Source organism: Giraffa tippelskirchi, chromosome 11 (genome assembly GCF_054371585.1).
Source record: "Giraffa tippelskirchi isolate mGirTip1 chromosome 11, T2T-mGirTip1v1.2.pri, whole genome shotgun sequence".
In the NCBI taxonomy this organism is placed as follows: domain Eukaryota; kingdom Metazoa; phylum Chordata; class Mammalia; order Artiodactyla; family Giraffidae; genus Giraffa; species Giraffa tippelskirchi.
In genome coordinates, this window is record NC_137285.1 from 97,354,515 (window position 1) to 97,374,400 (window position 19,886).

Sequence of the window (19,886 nt, forward strand, 5' to 3'; positions counted from 1 at the left end):
GCTAAATGCTACTTAAAATTGCCTCAACAAACTTCTGGCATAATTCAGACATAGAGAATGAAGTAGAATTATGGATGAGCTAACTATACAGAAAAATCCCTCAAATATGCTGGGCTATAAAAGTCCTATACTAACAGTGAATAAACAGCTATAGCAAAACATGTGGTCTGGAAAAGAATAACAATAAAAAGGGTAGACTAACTTGGGGATGGTAATACTAAAAAAGGCAACCTTGTACAAATTTGTCAGAAACATAAATATTTAATAGACAAAGTATGATTCATTTAAGATCAAATCATTAAGATTATTTCTGCTTGAGAAGTCTGGTAATATACACTAAAATGATTAAAGTTGACACTTGGTTTCCAGAGCATTTTTCAGTTTTTCACACTGTTTAATTCAGCCTCCATCAGCTAAGGTGTTTTTGCATACCAGTAACATAAAACCCTCCTCAAATTAGACAAAAACGAGACACGACACATTCTGAAGTAAGGAAGCTCTAGAGTTCACCAGTTTAGCAATTCAGTGACCCATCAAGGTCTCGGAGTCTTACCATCCTCCTGCTCAGCCATCATCAGTTATCATGGATGCTCGCTCATAGTTTCAAGATGGCTACAGCAATCTATCACATTCTCATGCTCCAACATGGAAAGGAAGAAAAATCAATCTCTTTCTCTCTGTCTGGTCTCTCTCACTGCCCCTTCCCTCCCTCCCTCTCTCTTTTTGGAGAGTCTTTTAAAAAGGTAAAAAGTTTTGCTATAAGTATCTCCTGCAAATTTCCCTCCTGTCTCATTGGCCATAAATGGGTCATAGCCCTTTCAAGACTAATCTCAACAGAAGGAAGAGAGTTTCCATGGTCGATCTGGGTGGAGCTTGGGTGAGCCTTTCATTCTTCTGAAGCACATGACTAGGAAGAATATAGTGGATACCTAAACCAATCTCGGGTTCTATTAGCAAGATTGAAGGTGGTAAATAGGCTACTTAGGTACCAACAGTGTCTGCTACACAGCCATAAAAATTGGCTCTAAGTGTAGAGAAATCTGACTTCTGGCTAGATCACAGCATTTCAGACCCATTGGGGAGCTGTTTTTTTAAGAGGAAACACTTTGAACCTGCATAAATTCGCAATGTATATTGTCCTAGCTCCACACTCCTGCATCTTGAAAACTTTTGGCAATTGTTTCACGTATCTTATTTTAGCAGCATGGCCAGTCCCCAAACAGTAGGCTCTGTGAAGAAAAGAATCCTTGTGAGAAATCAGAAATCAACTGCAAGCGGCTGCAGAAAAAATGAGTTGTTTGTAAGCATTTATATCAGGGCTTTTTCATTAATTGAATCAGAAGTTTGTCTAGATTCACAAAAGGGAAGCAGAGGTGTTATTATAAAGTAGTATGTCTTTCTTTGGGCTTCCGTGGTGGCTCACACAGTGAAAAGAATCTGCCTGCAGTGAGGGAGACCCGGGTTTGATTCCTAGGTGGGAAAGATCCCCTGGAGAAGGGAATGGCAACCCACTCCAGTATTCTTGCCTGGAGAATTCCATGGACAGAGGAGCCTGCCAAACTACAGTCCATGGGGTCGCAGAGTCGGACACGACTGAGCGACTCACACACACACACACACGTCTTTGTTTAAGCTAAATAAGAGACTTATTTATTGATCAGTTATTTACTGTAATTCTTAAAACTTAAGACAAATACCATATCATATTACCTATATGTGGAATCTAAAATATGACACAGATGAACATACCTATGAAACAGAAACAGACCTACAAACATAGAAATCAGACTTGTGGTTGATAAGGTGGCGGGCAAATGCGGAGGGAAGGATTGGGAGCTTGGGATTAGAAGATGCAAACTATTATATGTAGGATGAATAAACAACAAGGTCCTACTGTACAGCACAGGGCACTATATTCAATATCCTGTGATGAACCATAATGCAAAAGAATATGAAAAAAATATTTATACATATGGGTAACTGAGTCACTTTGTTGTAGAGCAGAAGTAAGCACAAAACTGTAAATCAACTGTGCATGCATGTGCTAAGTCGCTCTTTGCAACCCTAGGGACTGTAGCCTGCCAGGCTCCTCTGTCCATGGGATTCTCCAGGCAAGGATACTGGAGTGGGTTGACATGCCCTCCTCCAGGGGATCTTCCCAATCCAGAGATGGAACCCACATCTCTTATGTCTCCTGCACTGGCAGGCAGGTTCTTTACCACTAGTGCCACCTGAGAAGCCTGTACATCCACTGTATTTCAGTATATTTTAAAAATTAAAAAAAAACTTTAACTTTTTAAATGATGGATCAATGAATTGTGTTTTTCCCAGTCTTAGTAAGTGTTCACTAGCTAATTTAAAGACTACACCTGAGAGGCTTGTTTGGCGATAATCACCTGTCCTATTTATTGCCTTTGTAAGTCTGCTGAAGGCAATGCTTATCAGTGGGAAAATGTCAAAGTTGAGGATACCATCTCTTCCCTGGTGACATGATTCATTGCAGAGAAGCACTAAGGCATTTTATGCATTGTCATCCAGATGTCATCGAGATGTATTGCTGGAACCCAGGGCCAAAATCAAAGAGGGAGAAGAGGAAAGGAACTGATCTTCTTTGAGCTCTGCCAAGAGCTTTACCTACTTTTTCTCCTTAATTTACTCTTTACAATGAATGTACGAATAAGCACCCCATGTTATAAATGGAAGACTTAAAGACCATAAAGTTTTAAGTGGCTTGCTAAATTTATCCCATTAGTAAGTGTTGGAAACAGTCATTTAGACTCTAATATCCCTGGAGCCCTCTAAAACATAATGTGATGATTAATACAAAATATTCAAACACAAGACAGGTATCTTTTGCTGAATGATATTTATTAGCTTAATAATTTGGGCCTGCCCTTAGCATTAATAAGCTTCAGCACTAGTCACAAGGTTTTCATTCACTGGTGGGGAACTTTTCTTGTTTTAAAAAATGCAGTTAGAGAAAGGGCATCTACTTCTTGGGGGCTGCAGTGACAGCCGGCTTCTCTTCACGGGTGATGGGAATGGTGCGCTCAGGGCCGGAGGCCTGTTTCCTTGGTCCATTCACAGTGAGGACCCCATCAGACGACAGGGATGAAGTAATGGCCAGAGGGTCCACGTCAGCTGGGATCCGGTATTTCCTGTGGAACTCCCGGGAGATAAAACCATGCTCGTCCTAAACAAAGAGAAGAAGGAAAGAGATAGATAAGAACAGGAAATAGCATCACTTGTCTAGAACTCAGACATCCTCCTTCCCCTTAGCTGTGGCCAAATGCATGGCAACATGAGAGAAAGCTAAATGGTTGTTCTGTTGGATCTATGATGAAATTGCCTAAGTGGTCACTCCTACCAGTGAGAATCTGAGAGGTCTGAACAGCCAAACTTCTTAGCTCTCCAAGCCCTGAGCTGTGGATATGGTCAACGGCATTTCCCGAAGGTTTTAGATCAATGTTTGTTGGGCCTACAGGATTTGGAATATCATCTTGATTTAAAACTTGAGTCTCTTAAGGAAGCCCAGAAATTGTCCTGATGCTTCAGGAATGTTCCAGACCAATACTGTTCCAGGTCTAATAATGATAATAACAAAAACAATAATAAAGACTACACCCAGGAGACTCTGATCTAAATTAAATCATAGTAAAACTGAAACAGCCTGAGGACCTCACACTATACTGTTGGATGCACAAGTTACTGTGTTAAAACTAATCAGTAAGAAGCAAACTCATTGAAAAACTCTTGCAGAAAGTAATGAGGCGTTATCTCATTCTTTAGGATTCTCCTGAAGAATTCTAGCCCTAACCTTTATACCTCATGAATCTCAAGCATTTATTTAGACAGACTGTCAACTGATTTCCACATGGGTCTAGCGTATTAGCAGCTGAGTACAGCTCTGAAATTTAGGCAAACCAAGTAGTTCAGCATTAAGATGGGCTAAAGAGAAGTGGCTTCTGGAATACCTAAAAGAGAAGTCTCAAATTCAAGGGCCTTCCAAGTGCATGCAGTTAATACAATTATGTAAAACAATCAGATGTCTGAAACCACTATTTAAATCAGTGGTCTTCAGCCTTGACTGTGCATTAGAATTCCCTAGGGAGCTTTTTAAAGCTCTTGATTTAAAGATTTGGGATATGCCTGAGCATTGTTTTTTTTTTTTTTTTTAATTCCTCTGGTAATTTTAACTTTGGCAAAGTTGAGAACCACTGGCTTAAACAGGAAGTTAACATTCCATATATCCCTGAGGCAATCAAATCAAAATAAGCAACAAAGATCTGGCCAAAACAGCAATGGGTTTATCCCTGTTTCCGACTGCAATGGCTTAGGCCTGGAATGTTGCTGGCCTCAGGGGCTGAGGCGGTATCTGGCATATAGCATGCCCTGGAAAAAGAGCAGAAGAGAAAGTCAGCTACATACCTGGCGCTCTTCATGTTTGCCATGCACCTCAATCACATCTCCCAGCACCTTGACCTTGAGTTCCTCTGGGGAGAAGTGCTTCACATCCAGGTTGACAGAGAATCTGTCCTTCTCCAGACGCATCTGGAAATAACAAGGTGGGGAGAGGGTAAGAGAAAAGAGGAGAAAAGAATGTAAATGATACTAGTACAATCTCATCATTCTGCAGATTGGCTTTCTGTCCAGGTAGTTTATCCTCCTCTTTTTAGCTAAAAATCCCTTTTTGAATAAACATGACCTCCGGCTCAGGGGCACCCCCATAGTGGTACCCTAGGCACACCCCTTGGTCATCAGGCCCAAACTTTATTTACAGGGACAGGGAAGAATACAGACCACCCAGCGGACAAAGCACAAGGATGGGTCGCGGCGCCTTCTGCTGCTTCTCCGAGCCAATGCCCGGCCTTGTCATTTGTCTGTGAGACAAAGGCCCCTTCTTCCTACTCAGGTCTCTGCCAAGTTTCCCACCCACTCAATCTGGAATGTTCTGCTAGCTCCCATTGTCCTTCCAAAGCCCTTGCCCACTCGGCTCCTGTTTACTCACACTTGAATATTTTTAAACCAGAGTGTTATCTGTGACAGCTTCTGTCACTCTAATCTGTTCACCCCATTCTCCCACCATCTTAGGACAACTGGGGGGGGGCGGGATCCCTAAAGTGGACCTACATTCTATCCTCATTAGGTTTGGACTCAGGCCAGTGCCCTGTCACAACCCTTAGAAACTCGGAAAATCATAGAAGAGGGAATAAAAAGGAAGAAAAGAGTGGTTGCTGTCTCCAGCTCCATGCAGCAAGGGGGGAACGCTCAGAATGAGGTAGGACTGTCTTCTGGCTCTGAAACTTGAGATGACAGTATTTGTCAGGAGTGTGAGGTGTTAGAGGAGGTGAGCAAAGGAGTCTGAAGGCAGCTCTTTCCCTGTAGATCATTATGAAACGAACCAGCAAGGGACATCCTACCCGGAAGATAAGGAATAGAGAATGACCTTCATAGTGCATGGAAAAAGTAACAGATAGGATACAGAGGCACACCAAATACAAATAAGTGACTGGGAAAGAGAGGAACTAGGGACCACATCTGCCTTCACTGCAGGACACACAAGTGCCTAAGACACGTAGGACCCTTAGGCACAGATTTAGGCCAGGAGGAAAAGGACAGTGGATGGAGATGCTTCCAGAAGGTTCCAGAATGAACTCTCCTGTCCCGGAAAAGGGGATACTTACCTCTGAGAGGCCAGTGTCAATCCAGCTGGGTGCCCGCAGAAATGAGGGCGGCCGAAGGTAGAAGGGGCTCAGGGAAGTAGAAGCTGGGAAGAGGTCAGACTCCAACAGGTGCTCGCCAAAGAACTGGTCAAAGAGGCGGCTGGGAGAGTGGAAAGGGAAGAAGGGGCGGCGAATCCAGGGGTGGTGGATGGCGATGTCCATGGTGGTTAGGTGAGCGTGGGGGTCAGCTGGCTGGTCAGCTCCTTCAGCAGCAGCTGCGGCCAGCCCCTTATATACACAGTCTTGTGAAGCTTCTGGAATGGTGATGTCAGGGGTTTTATTATCCCAGCTCACCGCCCGTTCATGGGGACTTGTGATTGGGGATTTGGCAGTATGACACATACCCAGTACTCACTGAGCTAAGAAAAGAGAAATACAAACGCGCCTGAGCTGGCCAGTGACCTGTCCTGGTCTTGTTTCACTAGCTTTCTGTCCACACCCAATGGCACCCACCCCCTCCTCTGGAGTTGGGACTGAGTCAGGAATCCCAAGCATCGGGCACTGTGCCCCTCCTCCTCTCCTCCAGCCCTGCATGCCAAGGGAATGGGGCCAGCAGCTATCTTGGGCCTGGGCACGAACTGGATGGAATCTTCCGAGGCTGAGCCCCAGGGACATTAACTCTTTGTGGATCCCTGGGGAAGAGGAGTGACCACCAGCATGGCCCTCGGAGGTTTCCACGTGGTGCTCTGGGTTGCCCTGGGTTCAGAGAGGACCCTGACATTCGGCGGGGAAGGCTCCTCACCCCACCCCCAAAGAAAGGGAAGAAGGTTGTTTGCATCTTTCACTTTCCGTGGCTAGCAGAACCTCAAATCTAGGGGAGAGCTGTATGAAGTGGGGTGCCGGTTGTCTGCCACAGGGGAGGAGAAGAGGAGGTGGAGAAAAACGTGCAAACTGTTGATGAGGGTCTCAGCGAGGCCTCTTCGGGCCGTGGGCAGCAGCCTCCCCACGCCGGCTCGCTCCCCAGCCCCGACACCCAGCTGTCCCGGTGGGGGTGGGGTGGGGGGAGGGGAGGCTTGTGACAGCTGAAGGGTGTGCAGGGGAGGGGACGGGGGTCCAGGCGGCGCGGGTCACACGCTGGTCGCGGGCGCTCGCCGCCCCTCCCCCCCGGGCTCCGCACTATTTTGGGTGGTGTAGACCCCGCCCCCACCTCCGCCGCGCCCCGGCTCCGCGGCAGCTGGAGGGGTCCCGCTGCGCCTGTTGGGGCCGCACCTCGGACCGGGGCCGCCGGCGCGTCTGCAGCCATGTCGGGCCGCTCGGTGCCACATGCCCACCCAGCCACCGCCGAGTACGAGTTTGCCAACCCGAGCCGCCTGGGCGAGCAGCGCTTCGGGGAAGGTATGGCACGGACGCCACCCCACCCCCTTGCCTCCCACCCCCACCTCCGGAGATTCTGGGCTGACCTCCCAATGGTAACTGGCCTCCACCCCACTCCGGGCTTAACTGAACTCCTGGGGCGAGTCATCTCCCACCCCAGACTCCCCCCTCGCCGCCCCCTCCAAGCCGGGCGCGCTCCCCTTCCTACTGGCCTCGGTGCAGACTGCTGCCCGCAGGGCTCGGACGTCTGCCCCTAAGCGCACCCCACCCCACTCCACCCCACCCCACCCCACCCCACCCTGCCCCCCAAGTGCCTTTCCCCGCCCCCTTCGGCCCACCCGGACCCGGTTTGCCTTGCTCTCCTCTCCCCCGCCTCCCTCCAGCCTGTGGGACCCTCTCCCGTTCCTCCTTCCTCGGCTCCCGCCCTCCGCAGGCCTCCTGGTCTCTCACTTCATCCTCCTTCGCACCCTTTCCTCCCTCATCCCTCCTTCTCGCCTTTCTCGCTCTCTCTCTCTGTCCCGCAGGCCTCCTGCCAGAAGAGATCCTGACCCCTACCCTCTACCACGGCTACTATGTCCGGCCCCGGGCAGCGCCAGCTGGGGAGGGCAGCCGTGCAGGGGCCTCTGAGCTTCGGCTCAGCGAGGGCAAGTTCCAGGCGTTTCTGGATGTGAGCCACTTTACCCCAGATGAGGTGACCGTGAGGACTGTGGACAACCTCCTGGAGGTGTCCGCCCGGCACCCGCAGCGCCTGGACCGCCACGGCTTCGTGTCGCGCGAGTTCTGCCGCACCTACGTCCTGCCCGCCGACGTTGACCCCTGGCGGGTCCGCGCCGCGCTCTCCCACGACGGCATCCTCAACCTGGAGGCGCCTCGGGGCGGCCGACATTTGGACACAGAGGTCAACGAGGTCTACATCTCCCTGCTCCCAGCGCCCCCTGATCCAGAGGAAGAGGAGGAGGCTGTCGGTGTTGAGCCCTGAGAGCCACAGACCCAGCACCCACTGAACCCCTTTCTAAAAGCTCCCGGCCCGTGATAGAAGCAGCTGCCCACCACCCCGGAGGTAGCCGCATCCTTGGGGGAAGGGAAATGTGCATGGTCACAATGTATGGTTTGGTCCCTTGGGACGTGTCATAGCATTTTGTTTGTTTTGTTTAGTTTTGGGTGGAGCTGAATAAACCCAGATCTCAGGGCCTTGTTGTGCTGCTCCCTATTCTGTGGCCTGGAGGAGGGGATGGACAGGGAAGGAGACAAAAAGTCCTCAGTTAGGTGGACCCAATGTCACAGCACCCTGAGCTCACATGTGGATGCTGAGATCACATCCGGAAGCTGACACTGGCTCCAGATCAAATTCCTGGCCATGATTTTCTCACAGTGCAACAAAAGAGAGCGTGATCCTGGGAGGGGAAAGGGATATGCCATCCAAACAGCCCGGAGGGCACTGTCTGAGCTGGTGATTAGAGACACAAAAACAAGGGTTTCCGGACTGTCTGCCCTGTTTTGGGTAGGGGTTGGGAAAACGGCTTTTGGATGCAGAGTTGCCTAAAGCCCTGGTCTGCCCACAGGAAATTGGCCTCTGATGCTGAGGGATGGAGAATGCAGACACAGCGACACAGCAGCCTCTGCCATTGTCGCTGAACCACAAAGTTTCCCCACCCTCTGCCTGGAAGAGAAAGCATTTGTTTCTAATCTTGAAACATCCCAAAGAGAGGAATCCCTGATCCCTCCACCCAGTCCAAGGGTATTGGTCTGGTGATGATGGCCAGGGAAACTTCTTTTGGAAGTAGAGTCTTAGTGCTAGGGGTATGGTGTATTCAGGAAAGCCTGGAGGGTTGACCTCTTAATTAATTTCCGTAATCAAGAGAGCATGAATATGTATAATTTGAGGAGTGTGCAGAAGACCTCAGAGAAGGCACTGGCAACCCACCCTGGTACTCCTGCCTAGAAAATCCCATGGACAGAGGAGCCTGGTGGGCTGCAGTCCGTGGGGTCGCTAAGAGTCGGACCGACTGAGCGACTTCACTTTCACTTTTCACTTTCATGCACTGGAGAAGGAAATGGCAACCCACTCCAGTATTCTTGCCTGGAGAATCCCAGGGACGAGGGAGCCTGGTGGGCTGCCATCTATGGGGTCACACAGAGTCGGCCACGACTGAAGCAATTTAGCAGCAGTAGCAGCAGCAGCAGACCTCCTTGATCCCAAATACATGTTTTGCTAGGTTGTGATGGACATCTGAAATTCTTCCATTAAAGTGGTTGGTGGATTCTTAACTTTATTATAAACACTTTTGAAAAAATCTTGCAATAGATCCTCTTACCAGAAAAAATACACATGCTTTGAAATATGGTACACAATTTGAACAGGTTCACACAGCTCCTGAGATCCATTTATATGCCCTCTTAGGGATCTGTGGACTCCCAGGAAAAGAACCCTCACTTAAAGAAAACAATTCTTGGTTGAAAGATTGCCATCTGTTAAAAATTAAAGCATGCCTTTGAGGAATAACTATTGATACATTCTTTTGTTCGCTCATTCAACAAATATCTATTTAACCCCCAAGTACTATGGTATGGAGGTTATAAACTGTAAATATAATTTAAAACTATGCTCCTTTGTTGTCTACTCTCACGAATCTTAACATCTAGTTAAGAAGAAAAAGAATTTTAAAAGGATCCTCTTTAGACTTCTGTTACAACGGCTTTGCTTTGATCTGTTTTATAATTTTACTTGAGCTTCATTTAAAAGAAAAGCTTCCTTAGCTAGAAAAAAATTGCAGTCTCTGATTTTGTCCAAATTCCCAACCCATCCAAACACTTTGAAGATTATTAGTCAACTTCTGGGATATTTTTGGTGACAGAGAGCTTAGAACTTCATAAAGTAGCTCACTTCATTTTCTTTTTGGACTTCTTTTGAACCATAATCTGCATTTCAGTAACTTCTGCCCATTGGCTCAGGTTTTGTCTGGAAAATAAGTGCAATCCTTCTTTCCCTTGAGAGTCTCCTCAGATATTTAAAAATAACCATCCTGTCCTCCAAAAGCTTCCCTTTCCCAATGAAACATGCCTAATTCTTTTAACCATATTTTATAGGACTTTTCATACCACTTATAACTCAGACAACTTTCTCTTGAATACACTGCCTCTTGACAGTGTAACTTGAAATTCAACATGTAAACCTAAAACTGTTATTCCAATCATGGACTGACTAGTACGTATTTCAGTGGGATAATCAATACCCTTGTTTATCATTCTAGACTTCTATTAATGCTGCTTAGAGTGTATCAGGTTTTCTGACTGCCACAACACAGTGCTGGTTCCTTTGGAGTTTCTGGTCATATAAAAAATCTCAAGTGTTTTCCTTAAATTAGAGAAAGTGGCTGAAAAGGGACCAGATTATGAAGGGCTTTAAGTACCAGGGTAAGAAGTTTGGGTAACAGGATGAAAAGAATACAGTTAATAGTAGAGTACGGAGTGGATTGCCAGGGAGAAACATGGCCGTGAAATAAGAGGCTGGTGCAATGGTTTAGCACTAGATAATAAGTAAGATGCTTTACCATCTAACAATTAGCTGAGAACAAAAAGTAATAATAATAACCATAGCTAGGACTTACTGAAAGGGTCCCATGTGTCAAGTCCTGGATTAGAGTTTTGTATACATTATCTCACCTAATTTTCACCACAATCCTATAAGGATGTCACTCTTTTTATCCCTGTTTTTCATAAAGAAAGAAGATGGAGGAAGAATGAAGAGTCCAGGGTACTCTCTATGGAGTACAGGGCTGAGTGCTGGATTCTGAACATCCTTAAGGGACACACAAATAATTGGGCATTTAAACAATATACTAAAGATGGGGTGGGAACACTGAAGCCAAGTTGTATAGGTTCTACAAATTCTCCAAGAGTCCCTATTTTCTACTAAGGAATTTACTCAACCACATCCTAGTTGCCAATGAGTGTGGAATGAGTCTAACTTCCGTCATTGGAGAAGCTGAGTTGAAATTAAATGGAGATTTCATAGTTCTGTACTGAGGACAGGGAAGTGAATGGTTAAGAAGTGCTGAGACCACTCCAATCATAAAAGCATACAATTTTTGACCAGAAAGGGGATTAAGTAATGAGTTCAGTCCTCCATTTTCACAGGTCCTAGAAAAAAAGTGATTTGTCCACATTCATTCCACTAGCAAGAGAGAATACAAAAGGAATACATTTCCCTAGATTTTAGTTTCCAAAAGAGTCCAGTCTTCAAACCCAGATTCTGGACAAGGATAATAAGAGACTAATACCAATGACCATCAAAGTGAAACGCAATTAAACCTGAGTAGTGCTGGGGAAACAGGTAAAACTTTTATTATAGAGGATATATTTCAATGACAGTGTGATGTAGTACAAAAACATTTCCTAAGGAAGCCCAGAACCCTTTTCTCTCTCAGGTTTCTTGTCAATGAAGCTTGAGGCTCAGAGTTCACGCTTCCTCAAAGCAGCTCCAAATCCCGAAGGTGAGATCACTCTCACCTGGAGCTCGTGTGTGTTCCTCTACCCTCTGTCTGGAAGCAGTCACCTAGGAATCTTTCCAGCAGGTGGCTTCCAAAGTCCAACCTGTTAGGTTGAAATCTGACACTGGCAGCGACTCCCCGGGAGCTGCTGCTGAAAGCTGAACCGGGAACCAGGAAATGCACAAACCTCTTTCGGTGGAAAACCAGCTGGGCTCCCTGGGAGACAGAGCACCATGGGAAACCAGCTCTGCTGCGGGAGAAGCTGGTGAGTAGGGGGCAAGGTCGGAGGGCGAGGTCTCTGCTGGTGGACACAGAGGCCCCAAGGATAGGAGAAAGCCTGCGGGTAGCGCTCTGCCAACTCCCCACTGCCACCTTCTTCATCTGGCACCCCCAGGAGCAGCACCCCATTCTGTGCCCCCTCCTTTCAGGAAACCTCAAAAACACAGCCAAGGCAGCTGTCTGCCGAATGCCAGGACAGGGATGGAATGGTGAATTGATGTTTTCTTCTATTTGTCTTCCTCTTCCTCTTCGTTCCCTTTATTCTCTTCCTTTCTCCTCCGGATAATGGTAATAATTTGAGAACTTATTATGTTCCAGGCACTTAATAGTCTCCTTTAATTTTCCCAACAATTCTAAGGGAGGTGTGGCCTTACCCCTTGTCCTGTTTTACAGCTAAGAAGTTAAGGCTCAGAGAAGTTAACTAATTTGTCTGAGGTCACATGGCTAGTAAGCAAATAAACCAAGATTCCGACCCAGGCCTGTCTGACTTCAAAGCCCCTCCTTTTTTTTTTTTGGACTATACATACAGCATGTGGGATCTTAGTTTCCCGACCAGGGATGGAATTCTCGCCCCTGCTTGAGAAGCACAGGGTCAACCACTGGACCGCCAAGGAAGTCCCTCAAAGCCCATACTTTTAACCACTCCATAATACCATCTCCGGAATCAAGTAAATCAACTTTGGAGAAATGTTTATTTAAAAGACTGGAAGTGAGGAGAAGGAGAATATCCATGGAATATTTGAATATAACTTTCACGTTTGTTTGCTCTGTGACCTTAGGCAAATCCTGTGATTTCTCTTCTTCCTCACATATAATGTAGATAACACGACTTATGTTGTTTAGATCACAGACTGGAAGAGCAGATAATATAGGAAAGCCTCAAAATAAATGAATTAAATTGTCTTTATTGTTCTTTCCCAGTATTATCATCACTGTTGTTAAATAGCAAAAACTCACCCAAGTAAATTTTCACAATTTAACTGACTTTATTGAAGGGCTCATGATGAGGTACCATCTTATCTAGCGAGTAGAAAGGAACTCTGAGAAGCTGTACAAAATGGAAGGCTTTCATAGGCAGAAGAGGGAGGGGTCAGGGAAGAGCAAGTGACCTCATCTTCCTTTGGGCAATGGAAAAGGTCTATGTGACAGACTACCCCACTGGTGCTGACCAGATAATTCCAAAGTGACCATATAAGACTATGTTCCTGGGGAAGGTTGAAACTCCGGTTAGGCTAGGTATCAAGACATGGTTTGATGATGTGAACTTAGCACAAGCAGCACCATTCAAGGCCTATTGTTTCTTTTTAACACGATAACCCCCCGGACCTGGTTTTACCCTGTCCACTGCTTTCCTCTATGCTGCTCCAGGCCTGCATCTGTCATGAGGATGTCCTGTTTCTGAATAAGGTATCATGTTTAGAGAGATAGGTGAGGTACATTGAAAAGCACATTGGATTCACGTCCTGTTGCTACTATTCATTCATGTATCCATTCACATGTTAAACAAATATTTTATTGAACACCTATGTGTACTAGCCATAATGGTAGAGTCAGAAGGCAAAGTAAAAATAGGAAATATGGTCCCTGCCTTCTTGAGTAAGATACCAAAGTTTTAGGGCCCTAGTTGGCCCATTTATAAAACAAGAACAAATAATTTTCCAGAATTTTGTCAGGATTGAAAAAACAAATTAAGCACTTTTACAACTCTGAGATATCCTATAGACATAAGACATCTAGAAACATAAAAAATTCCAGAGGAGGGGATGTAAAGTGTCTTTCACTCCCTTTTTCCCCAAGTCTTCATATCCTTCATGTCTGATGATGGTGGTCATAGTAGTCAGCTTTGACCAATGCTCACTATACACCAGACACTTAGCTGAGTATTTTACATCTATTATTTAATTTTTACAGTAATGCCATGAAGTTTAAGTTCTATTAATATCTTCATTTAATTAATAAGAAAATGGAGGGACTTCCCGGGCAGTCCAGTGGTTATGACTCTGTGCTTCCATTGCAGGGGACATGGGATTGATCTCTGGTTGGGGAACTAAGATCCCGCATGCCATGCAGCACAGTCAAAAAATTTTTTAAATAAAATAAATAAAATGAAAATGAAAGCCGCATGAAGTAGAAAACTTGCTAAAGATCATAGAGCTAGTCTGATACTATCAATCTAAATCTAGAGCCTGGCTAGAAACACCACACCAGATAACCTAACCAAAATATATATTTTTTCCTCTTGAATATTGGTAGGATTGGATAAATACTGTTCTTCTCTATTTCTCATTATCTAAAACTTCCAGAAACTTAAAGGCACTATGACAATTGAAGAGATTTTTATGAAAATTTTTTTCTGATTACAAAAGTAATACATATTCATTGTAGAACATTTGGAAAATACCAAAGAGCAGAAAGTAAGAAACAACCATAAACATAAGCACCCAGAGATGACAGGAACATTTTAGTGTATTTCCATGTAATTCTTTTAAAATTTTTATATGCATAGTTTTTATCCCAAAACATATTGCCTTTTTAATATCTTAATAAAGAGGAAAATTTTCCATGCTATTAGGTGTTCTTCCAATATCTTTCTTAGATTGATGTATGATATTCCATTGATTGGAGATGCCATTTATTTAGTTAGTTCCAAATGTTGGACATTTAGGATATTTCCTATTTTTTGCAATTATAAATAACGCTATAATAAATATCCATATATGCACCTGTCTGATTATAGGTTAGAACTGCTACATCAGTGGTTACATACATTTATGTTTAAAGCCTCTTATACTTATTGCCAAGTGCATTCTAGAAAAATTGCACCAATTTTTATTCTTACTACCAGCATAGGAGAGTACCCATTTGGTTCCCTTAATTCTGAGCTAAAAATAAAATCCTATCACCCACAAGTCTAACTGAATATTCCATCTGGGTTCATGTCCAGGCATTGTGCAACATCCAACTTGGGAACAGGCTCTGCTCACTAAATCTGAGTCACCCAAGTGCATCTTATTTTAGAATTATTATTTTCTTTATCTGTTTAAGTAGAAGTAAGTAGGAAGAGAGTAGTGATCGGGACAAGGACTTAGAGGCTAGGATTAGGCCATGCCTATGCAATGGTAAGAGAAAGGAAGAGCTGAAGTGGCAGAAGAGGAAGTAGAAAGACCCAGAAATAGTTTCAAAGCTTTTTTTCTGAATCACCTGTAGAGTTTGGATGGACACTAACTGCTCTCAACTCAGCTGCTGCTGCTGCTAAGTCACTTCAGTCGTGTCCGACTCTGTGCGACCCCATAGACGGCAGCCCACCAGGCTCCCCCGTCCCTGGGATTCTCCAGGCAAGAACACTGGAGTGGGTTGCCATTTCCTTCTCCAATGCATGAAAGTGAAAAGTGAAAGTGAAGTCTCTCAGTTGTGTCTAACTCTTAGCGACCCCATGGACTGCAGCCTGCCAGGCTCCTCCGTCCATGGGATTTTCCAGGCAGGAGTACTGGAGTGGGATTGCCATTGCCTTCTCCATCTCAACTCAGCAAGCTGCATTAAAACCAAAAACCAAAACACGAACCTGTGTCAGATATGTGTGGAAAAATCCTGAGTTTTCTACAGTAGTAAAATGAACATGATTTAGAAGTCCCCCTCCCCTTTTCTTCTTAATTGGCTAAAGAAGGAAACTTCCTTGGGGAGACAGAAGTTAGACAAATAGAGTTGGCTCTGGTGAGAGCTGGAAATGTACTAGCAAGAAAAAGCATCCGGAGTAAGCGACGAAGTATTCAGCCTATTTCCTCAGACAAGTGTTGTTCTCTGGCCATCAAACAGTTGACAATCACGTAGACTTACTGGCTCCATCGGGGACCCCAGGGGCTCAGAAATAAGTGTAAGAAAGCTGTCCTGCAGGAGGGCAGTATAGCTGAGTCACTCACCAAATTCAGAGCTTCCTGTGCTGTGGACGCCAAAGGTTAAACTTCTCTCACTCTCCCTGTTAATTAGAAACAAGGACAAAGAAGCAGGGATGGAGGTCACCTGTCAGCAAAGGGCTTTGTGGGGCCCTAATTAGCCAACCCTGGTTGTGGTAGCTTCTGTGACTCCCAGAATAAGAATCCTGGGTTGACAGAGACCCTGAACGAAAGAAGCGAAAGGAAAAGCAAGAGGGTCTCTGAATCCAGGAATATCCCCTCATTTGGCAGGATTCCCTTACCCTCTGCTGGGATTAGCCTGTTAGACAATCCCAGAATAGCCCTCAACCCAACTACATCCCCAGCATGTAGTGCCTGCCTGCCTGGGGCTGTATTTTGGGTTTGGTTGTGTCAGTTGTACCACTCCACCTTCCAGAACCATCCCTCTGGGAGAGGTGTGGTACCTTTGATAAATGCTTTGCTGCTGGCTCAGGGTGAATCTTTGTTAGACGGAGGTGAGGGAAGGTCATCCCACCAGAATGTTAAGGAGACCACAGAGCAAAGGATGCAGGAGGGAAGACAGAGGCCAGGCTCTTACACATGGGTGATCTGTTTTTCCTTTCACAGGAGCTGTCCATCAACTTTACAGAGGAAAGAGAAAATAGGTAATGGGAGTTGGGGGTAGGGGGTGCTGAGGGGAGTGCAAATTAGAGAAAAAAAGATAATAGAACCAGTGTCTTAAGAAAGGGTGTAAGGTGGAGCAAGGCTAAAGGGAGAGAGTACACGAAAGAGATCTTTAGGTTACTGTGTTCCAGACCACCTCTGAAACTCTGAACCTCACCCTTTCCATTATCTCAGAGTGGCAAGGTTGGTTGTTCATTCTTGCATTCATCCAGCAAAAATTTACTGAACACTTATAATGTATGTGAAGCACTCTGCAGGATCTGGAGGAGGCAGAGAGGCATGAGGGGAAGGGTACACCGAGGTCTGGCCCTAGAAGGGTTGAAAATCAAGTTTGAGAGAAAGATACACGTAAACAAAGAATCGTAATACCATGTACTAGTGCTCCCAACAGCACCACACTCAGGCTGTTACAGAAGGGGAGAAAACACCCATATTGAAGGAATAATAGCACATTTACAAGGTGGAAGAGAAGCAGGGAGCATGCAGAAAAAAGAAGCTAGAGAAGAGAGTGACTTTATGAAAAGTGACCAAATGTTTGCTGTAGCTGAGCTCTTACCACATTGCACTGTAATAGTCCGTATACTTCTGTCTCGCTTAGTAGACTGCAAGCTCCCTGCAGTGGAGAAATCAGTCAACTCATCCTTCTATCCCCAGAATGCGGACACAGGGTCTGGCATACCATGGGCTCTCAATATATAATTGTTTTGGGTTTTTTTGTTTTTACTTTATTTTATTTTGGCTGTGCTGGGTCTTTGTTGCGGTGCGAGGACTCGTGAGTTTAGCTGCTCCTCTGGCATGTGGGGATCTTAGTTCCCTGACTAGAGATTGAACCTGTATCCCCTGCATTGGAAGGCAGATTCTTAACCACTGGACCAGGGAAGTCGCAACATAAAATTGTAAAATTGTGTTAGGGGCCGCTGAAACATTAGGATGGAAGGTATTATTGGCATATCATAAAAGGGCCAGGGTGTATACTCTGCTAAGGAGTTTGGATGTGGGAATGGTGGAGGTGAGAGACGAGAGGAGAGGCAGGGAGATTAGTCAGAAGCCCACCGTAATCATTTAACAGAGATTTGAAGAGGGCAATGTCAATAGAGACAGAAGAGAAAGCGGATTAAAGTCAGATTTCTTCCTCTCAGGGAGCCAAGCAAGACGAACACTGAGGCGGCAGCAGCAGCCGCCGCAGCATGAGCAGTGGCGGCAACTGAATGACACCAAGGTAATGATAAGCCTCGGTCCCTCCTAGGAGGCCGCTCAGACCTGGCACCCCAGGGCTCAGCTTGTCCAGCCTGAGACAGAGGGGGAGGGGAGCAACCAAGCCAAGAATCTCCCTTAATGCTGTTCATTCCTCTCAGGACCACGGCACAATGGGACACACGTATGAGCAGGTGTTAAAGCAGCCTGCGTTTCAGGAGAGGAGGAGTCAAAGCCTCAGGTCGGAGGAGAGCAGCTTGTATTATGCAGACATTCAACTGGACAGCCTTCCCCAGCCACGCTCTGTCCGGGAGGTGAAGCACCTACAGTTAAAAAATGCTACAGAGTATGCGACCCTTCGCTTCCCCCAGGTCACACCTCGCTATGACAGCAAGAACGGGACCCTTGTGTGAGCCCTGATGGGGGAGGTACCTGTGGGCATCATTTCATCACTACGGCTTTGGGGGACTGGCTGGCAGCCTAGGAACAGTGGACACGTTTTAGGCTTAAAGAACTCCAGAGCCCCCGGAATTGCAAACTCCCAGTCCTGCGCTCTGCCTCGGCCTATCTCTTATTTGCCACCATTAGCTTGGGGTCGTATTTGGTGGATGGAATTGTACAGAATGAGGGCGATAGGTTGAGTGCGCAAGAAGGTGGGGTTTTGATCCCTATCTTTGCTCCTGCCCTCAGGGAAAGTGCAGAAAGAACAGGTTCTCCTTGAAGCACTTGCATTTGGGCTGACTTTGTTGGAGTTCATTTGATGGTATCCTTCCTACACACCTTCAGCTCCGAAGCTGAAGAAGAGGTGCTCTGGAAAGCATTCAGAGCTCTTGTACACAGCTCCTAGATCTGGGTTGTGCAATTTCCTCAGAGGCTGGGTCAAAAGGGTCCAGGCCCTACACAAACAAGTGAGGGCAGGGACTGAAGCATGAAGCAAGCGTTTTCGGACCATCGATTGCAGGGACGTCAACTCACTGATGTCGACAGCACTGCGAAGCCCAGAAACTTCCCCTTAAGCGGGACTGTTTTCTCTCAGGGGTGCGGAGCTGTTGGGATCAATAAATCGCATAAGGAACATGGTTGGTGCGTTTTCTTGGGTGGAGGTCTGCGAGCTCTCATTCAGCCTCAGGGCGGTAAGGAAGACCAACCACTTTTCACCGCCCTACCAGCTGCTAGGGAAGCAGAGCCCGGGTGCGGTTGGCACACACTGAAGGCTGCTTCGCAACTGTGAAAGGCGGAGCTCCGGGGCGGGGTCTGGGCCGGTAAGAGGTGGGTCTAGTAGGCAGGGGGCAGGGTTCTGGGAATCAGGAGGCGGGGTCCGAGCCAGCAAGAGGCAGGTCTAGACGGGTAAGGGGCGGAGTTCTGGCCCTCAGGAGGCGGGGTCTGGCCGGCAGGAGGCGTGGTGAAGGGTGGCAGGCAATGCGCTCTGGGCCATTAGGAGGCGGGTCTGGACAAGCAGGGGGCGGGGTCAGGGCCGTAGGGGCGGAGCCCGGGAGGACGGAGGCGGGCTCCCGCCAGCTGGAGGCGGATCGGTCCAGGCCGGGCTCTGCCGTCGCCATGGCAACGGGCACGCAGAGGCGACACTAAGCAGAAGGAGGCGGTTTTCAGAAAGACTGGGGACAGAGATGCGGAACCAGACACATCGACGATTTAAAAGGTAGGTGCTGAAAGGTGATGGGTACCTGGAAAGTATTATCACCGGTTAAACTTCCCAAATCAGAACTGGGGGCAAACGGAGGGGTGAAGGTGTGGTGGGAAGGAGGTGGAAGTTTCAGGTTCCAAACCCTCTCAGAGCTTTTGCAGGTTCTTAAGAGTGCTGTCCTTGAGTCATACTTTCAGAGGCTGAAGACTTCCCTTTCTCAAGCTGTACACCACTCTCCCCGAATGCCGCGGCCCCTGGCTTTGTTCCTGGGAGGAAAGATTCCTTAAAATGGATAGAGTATTGAAAAATGGAATGGCCACGGAAAAAAAAAAAAGTCAGAAATAATAGGATCAATTTATTAGAGTGTTTGTGAGAATTCAAAGCACTCGGAAGAGTTCATAGTATGTGGACAAACGTTTGCTGCTGCCATCATCATTATCACCACTATTGTTTTCTGTGCCCTCTGGCACAGAGCTAGTGCGAGTGGATTCAGAAGACGTGGCTAGAACCCCGCCTGCGCTACGGATGGGCGGAACAACCCACTCACCTGTTATTAGTTGTGGATAATAAAATTAACTCTATTTCCAAGGGTTATTTCAAATAAAGTTGATATAGGTGATAGCCCTTTCTAACCTTCAAGTGCTTTATAAAAATTTCTGCCTTGAAATAT

The 19,886-nt window shown here is 46.4% G+C and overlaps 4 protein-coding genes across 7 annotated transcripts in view; 3 read left to right on the forward strand and 1 right to left on the reverse strand.

Moving 5' to 3' along the window:
- Positions 1–2,851: 2,851 nt before the first annotated feature.
- On the reverse strand, positions 2,852–5,976 carry CRYAB (crystallin alpha B). Its single transcript, XM_081543402.1, has 3 exons — positions 5,685–5,976; positions 4,429–4,551; positions 2,852–3,193 (listed from the first exon to the last, which is right to left on the reverse strand). The coding sequence occupies exons 1-3, from the start codon at positions 5,883–5,885 to the stop codon at positions 2,990–2,992; spliced, it is 528 nt and encodes a 175-aa protein (XP_081399528.1). The 5' UTR covers positions 5,886–5,976; the 3' UTR covers positions 2,852–2,989.
- Positions 5,977–6,874: 898 nt separating this feature from the next.
- Positions 6,875–8,227, forward strand: HSPB2 (heat shock protein family B (small) member 2). Its single transcript, XM_081543411.1, has 2 exons — positions 6,875–7,058; positions 7,562–8,227. Exons 1-2 carry the CDS (start codon positions 6,965–6,967, stop codon positions 8,014–8,016), a joined length of 549 nt encoding a protein of 182 aa, XP_081399537.1. The 5' UTR covers positions 6,875–6,964; the 3' UTR covers positions 8,017–8,227.
- On the forward strand, positions 7,726–18,651 carry C11H11orf52 (chromosome 11 C11orf52 homolog). 2 transcript variants are annotated; one of them, XM_081543418.1, is made up of 5 exons: positions 7,726–8,097; positions 11,612–11,792; positions 16,324–16,361; positions 17,520–17,599; positions 17,736–18,651. In XM_081543418.1, exons 2-5 carry the CDS (start codon positions 11,761–11,763, stop codon positions 17,985–17,987), a joined length of 402 nt encoding a protein of 133 aa, XP_081399544.1. In that variant the 5' UTR covers positions 7,726–8,097; positions 11,612–11,760; the 3' UTR covers positions 17,988–18,651. The 2 variants fall into 2 exon arrangements, with proteins under 2 accessions (XP_081399544.1, XP_081399543.1); XM_081543417.1 differs by lacking the exons at positions 7,726–8,097; positions 16,324–16,361 and having other exon boundaries at positions 11,705–11,792.
- A 480-nt stretch (positions 18,652–19,131) lies between these two features.
- DIXDC1 (DIX domain containing 1) overlaps positions 19,132–19,886 on the forward strand; it is a 79,356-nt gene continuing 78,601 nt past the window's right edge. For all 3 annotated transcript variants that reach the window (XR_014069212.1, XM_081543379.1, XM_081543381.1), the window contains exon 1: positions 19,132–19,231. The gene's annotated coding sequence lies outside the window, so the exon portion shown is untranslated. The remainder of the gene's footprint in view (positions 19,232–19,886) is intronic.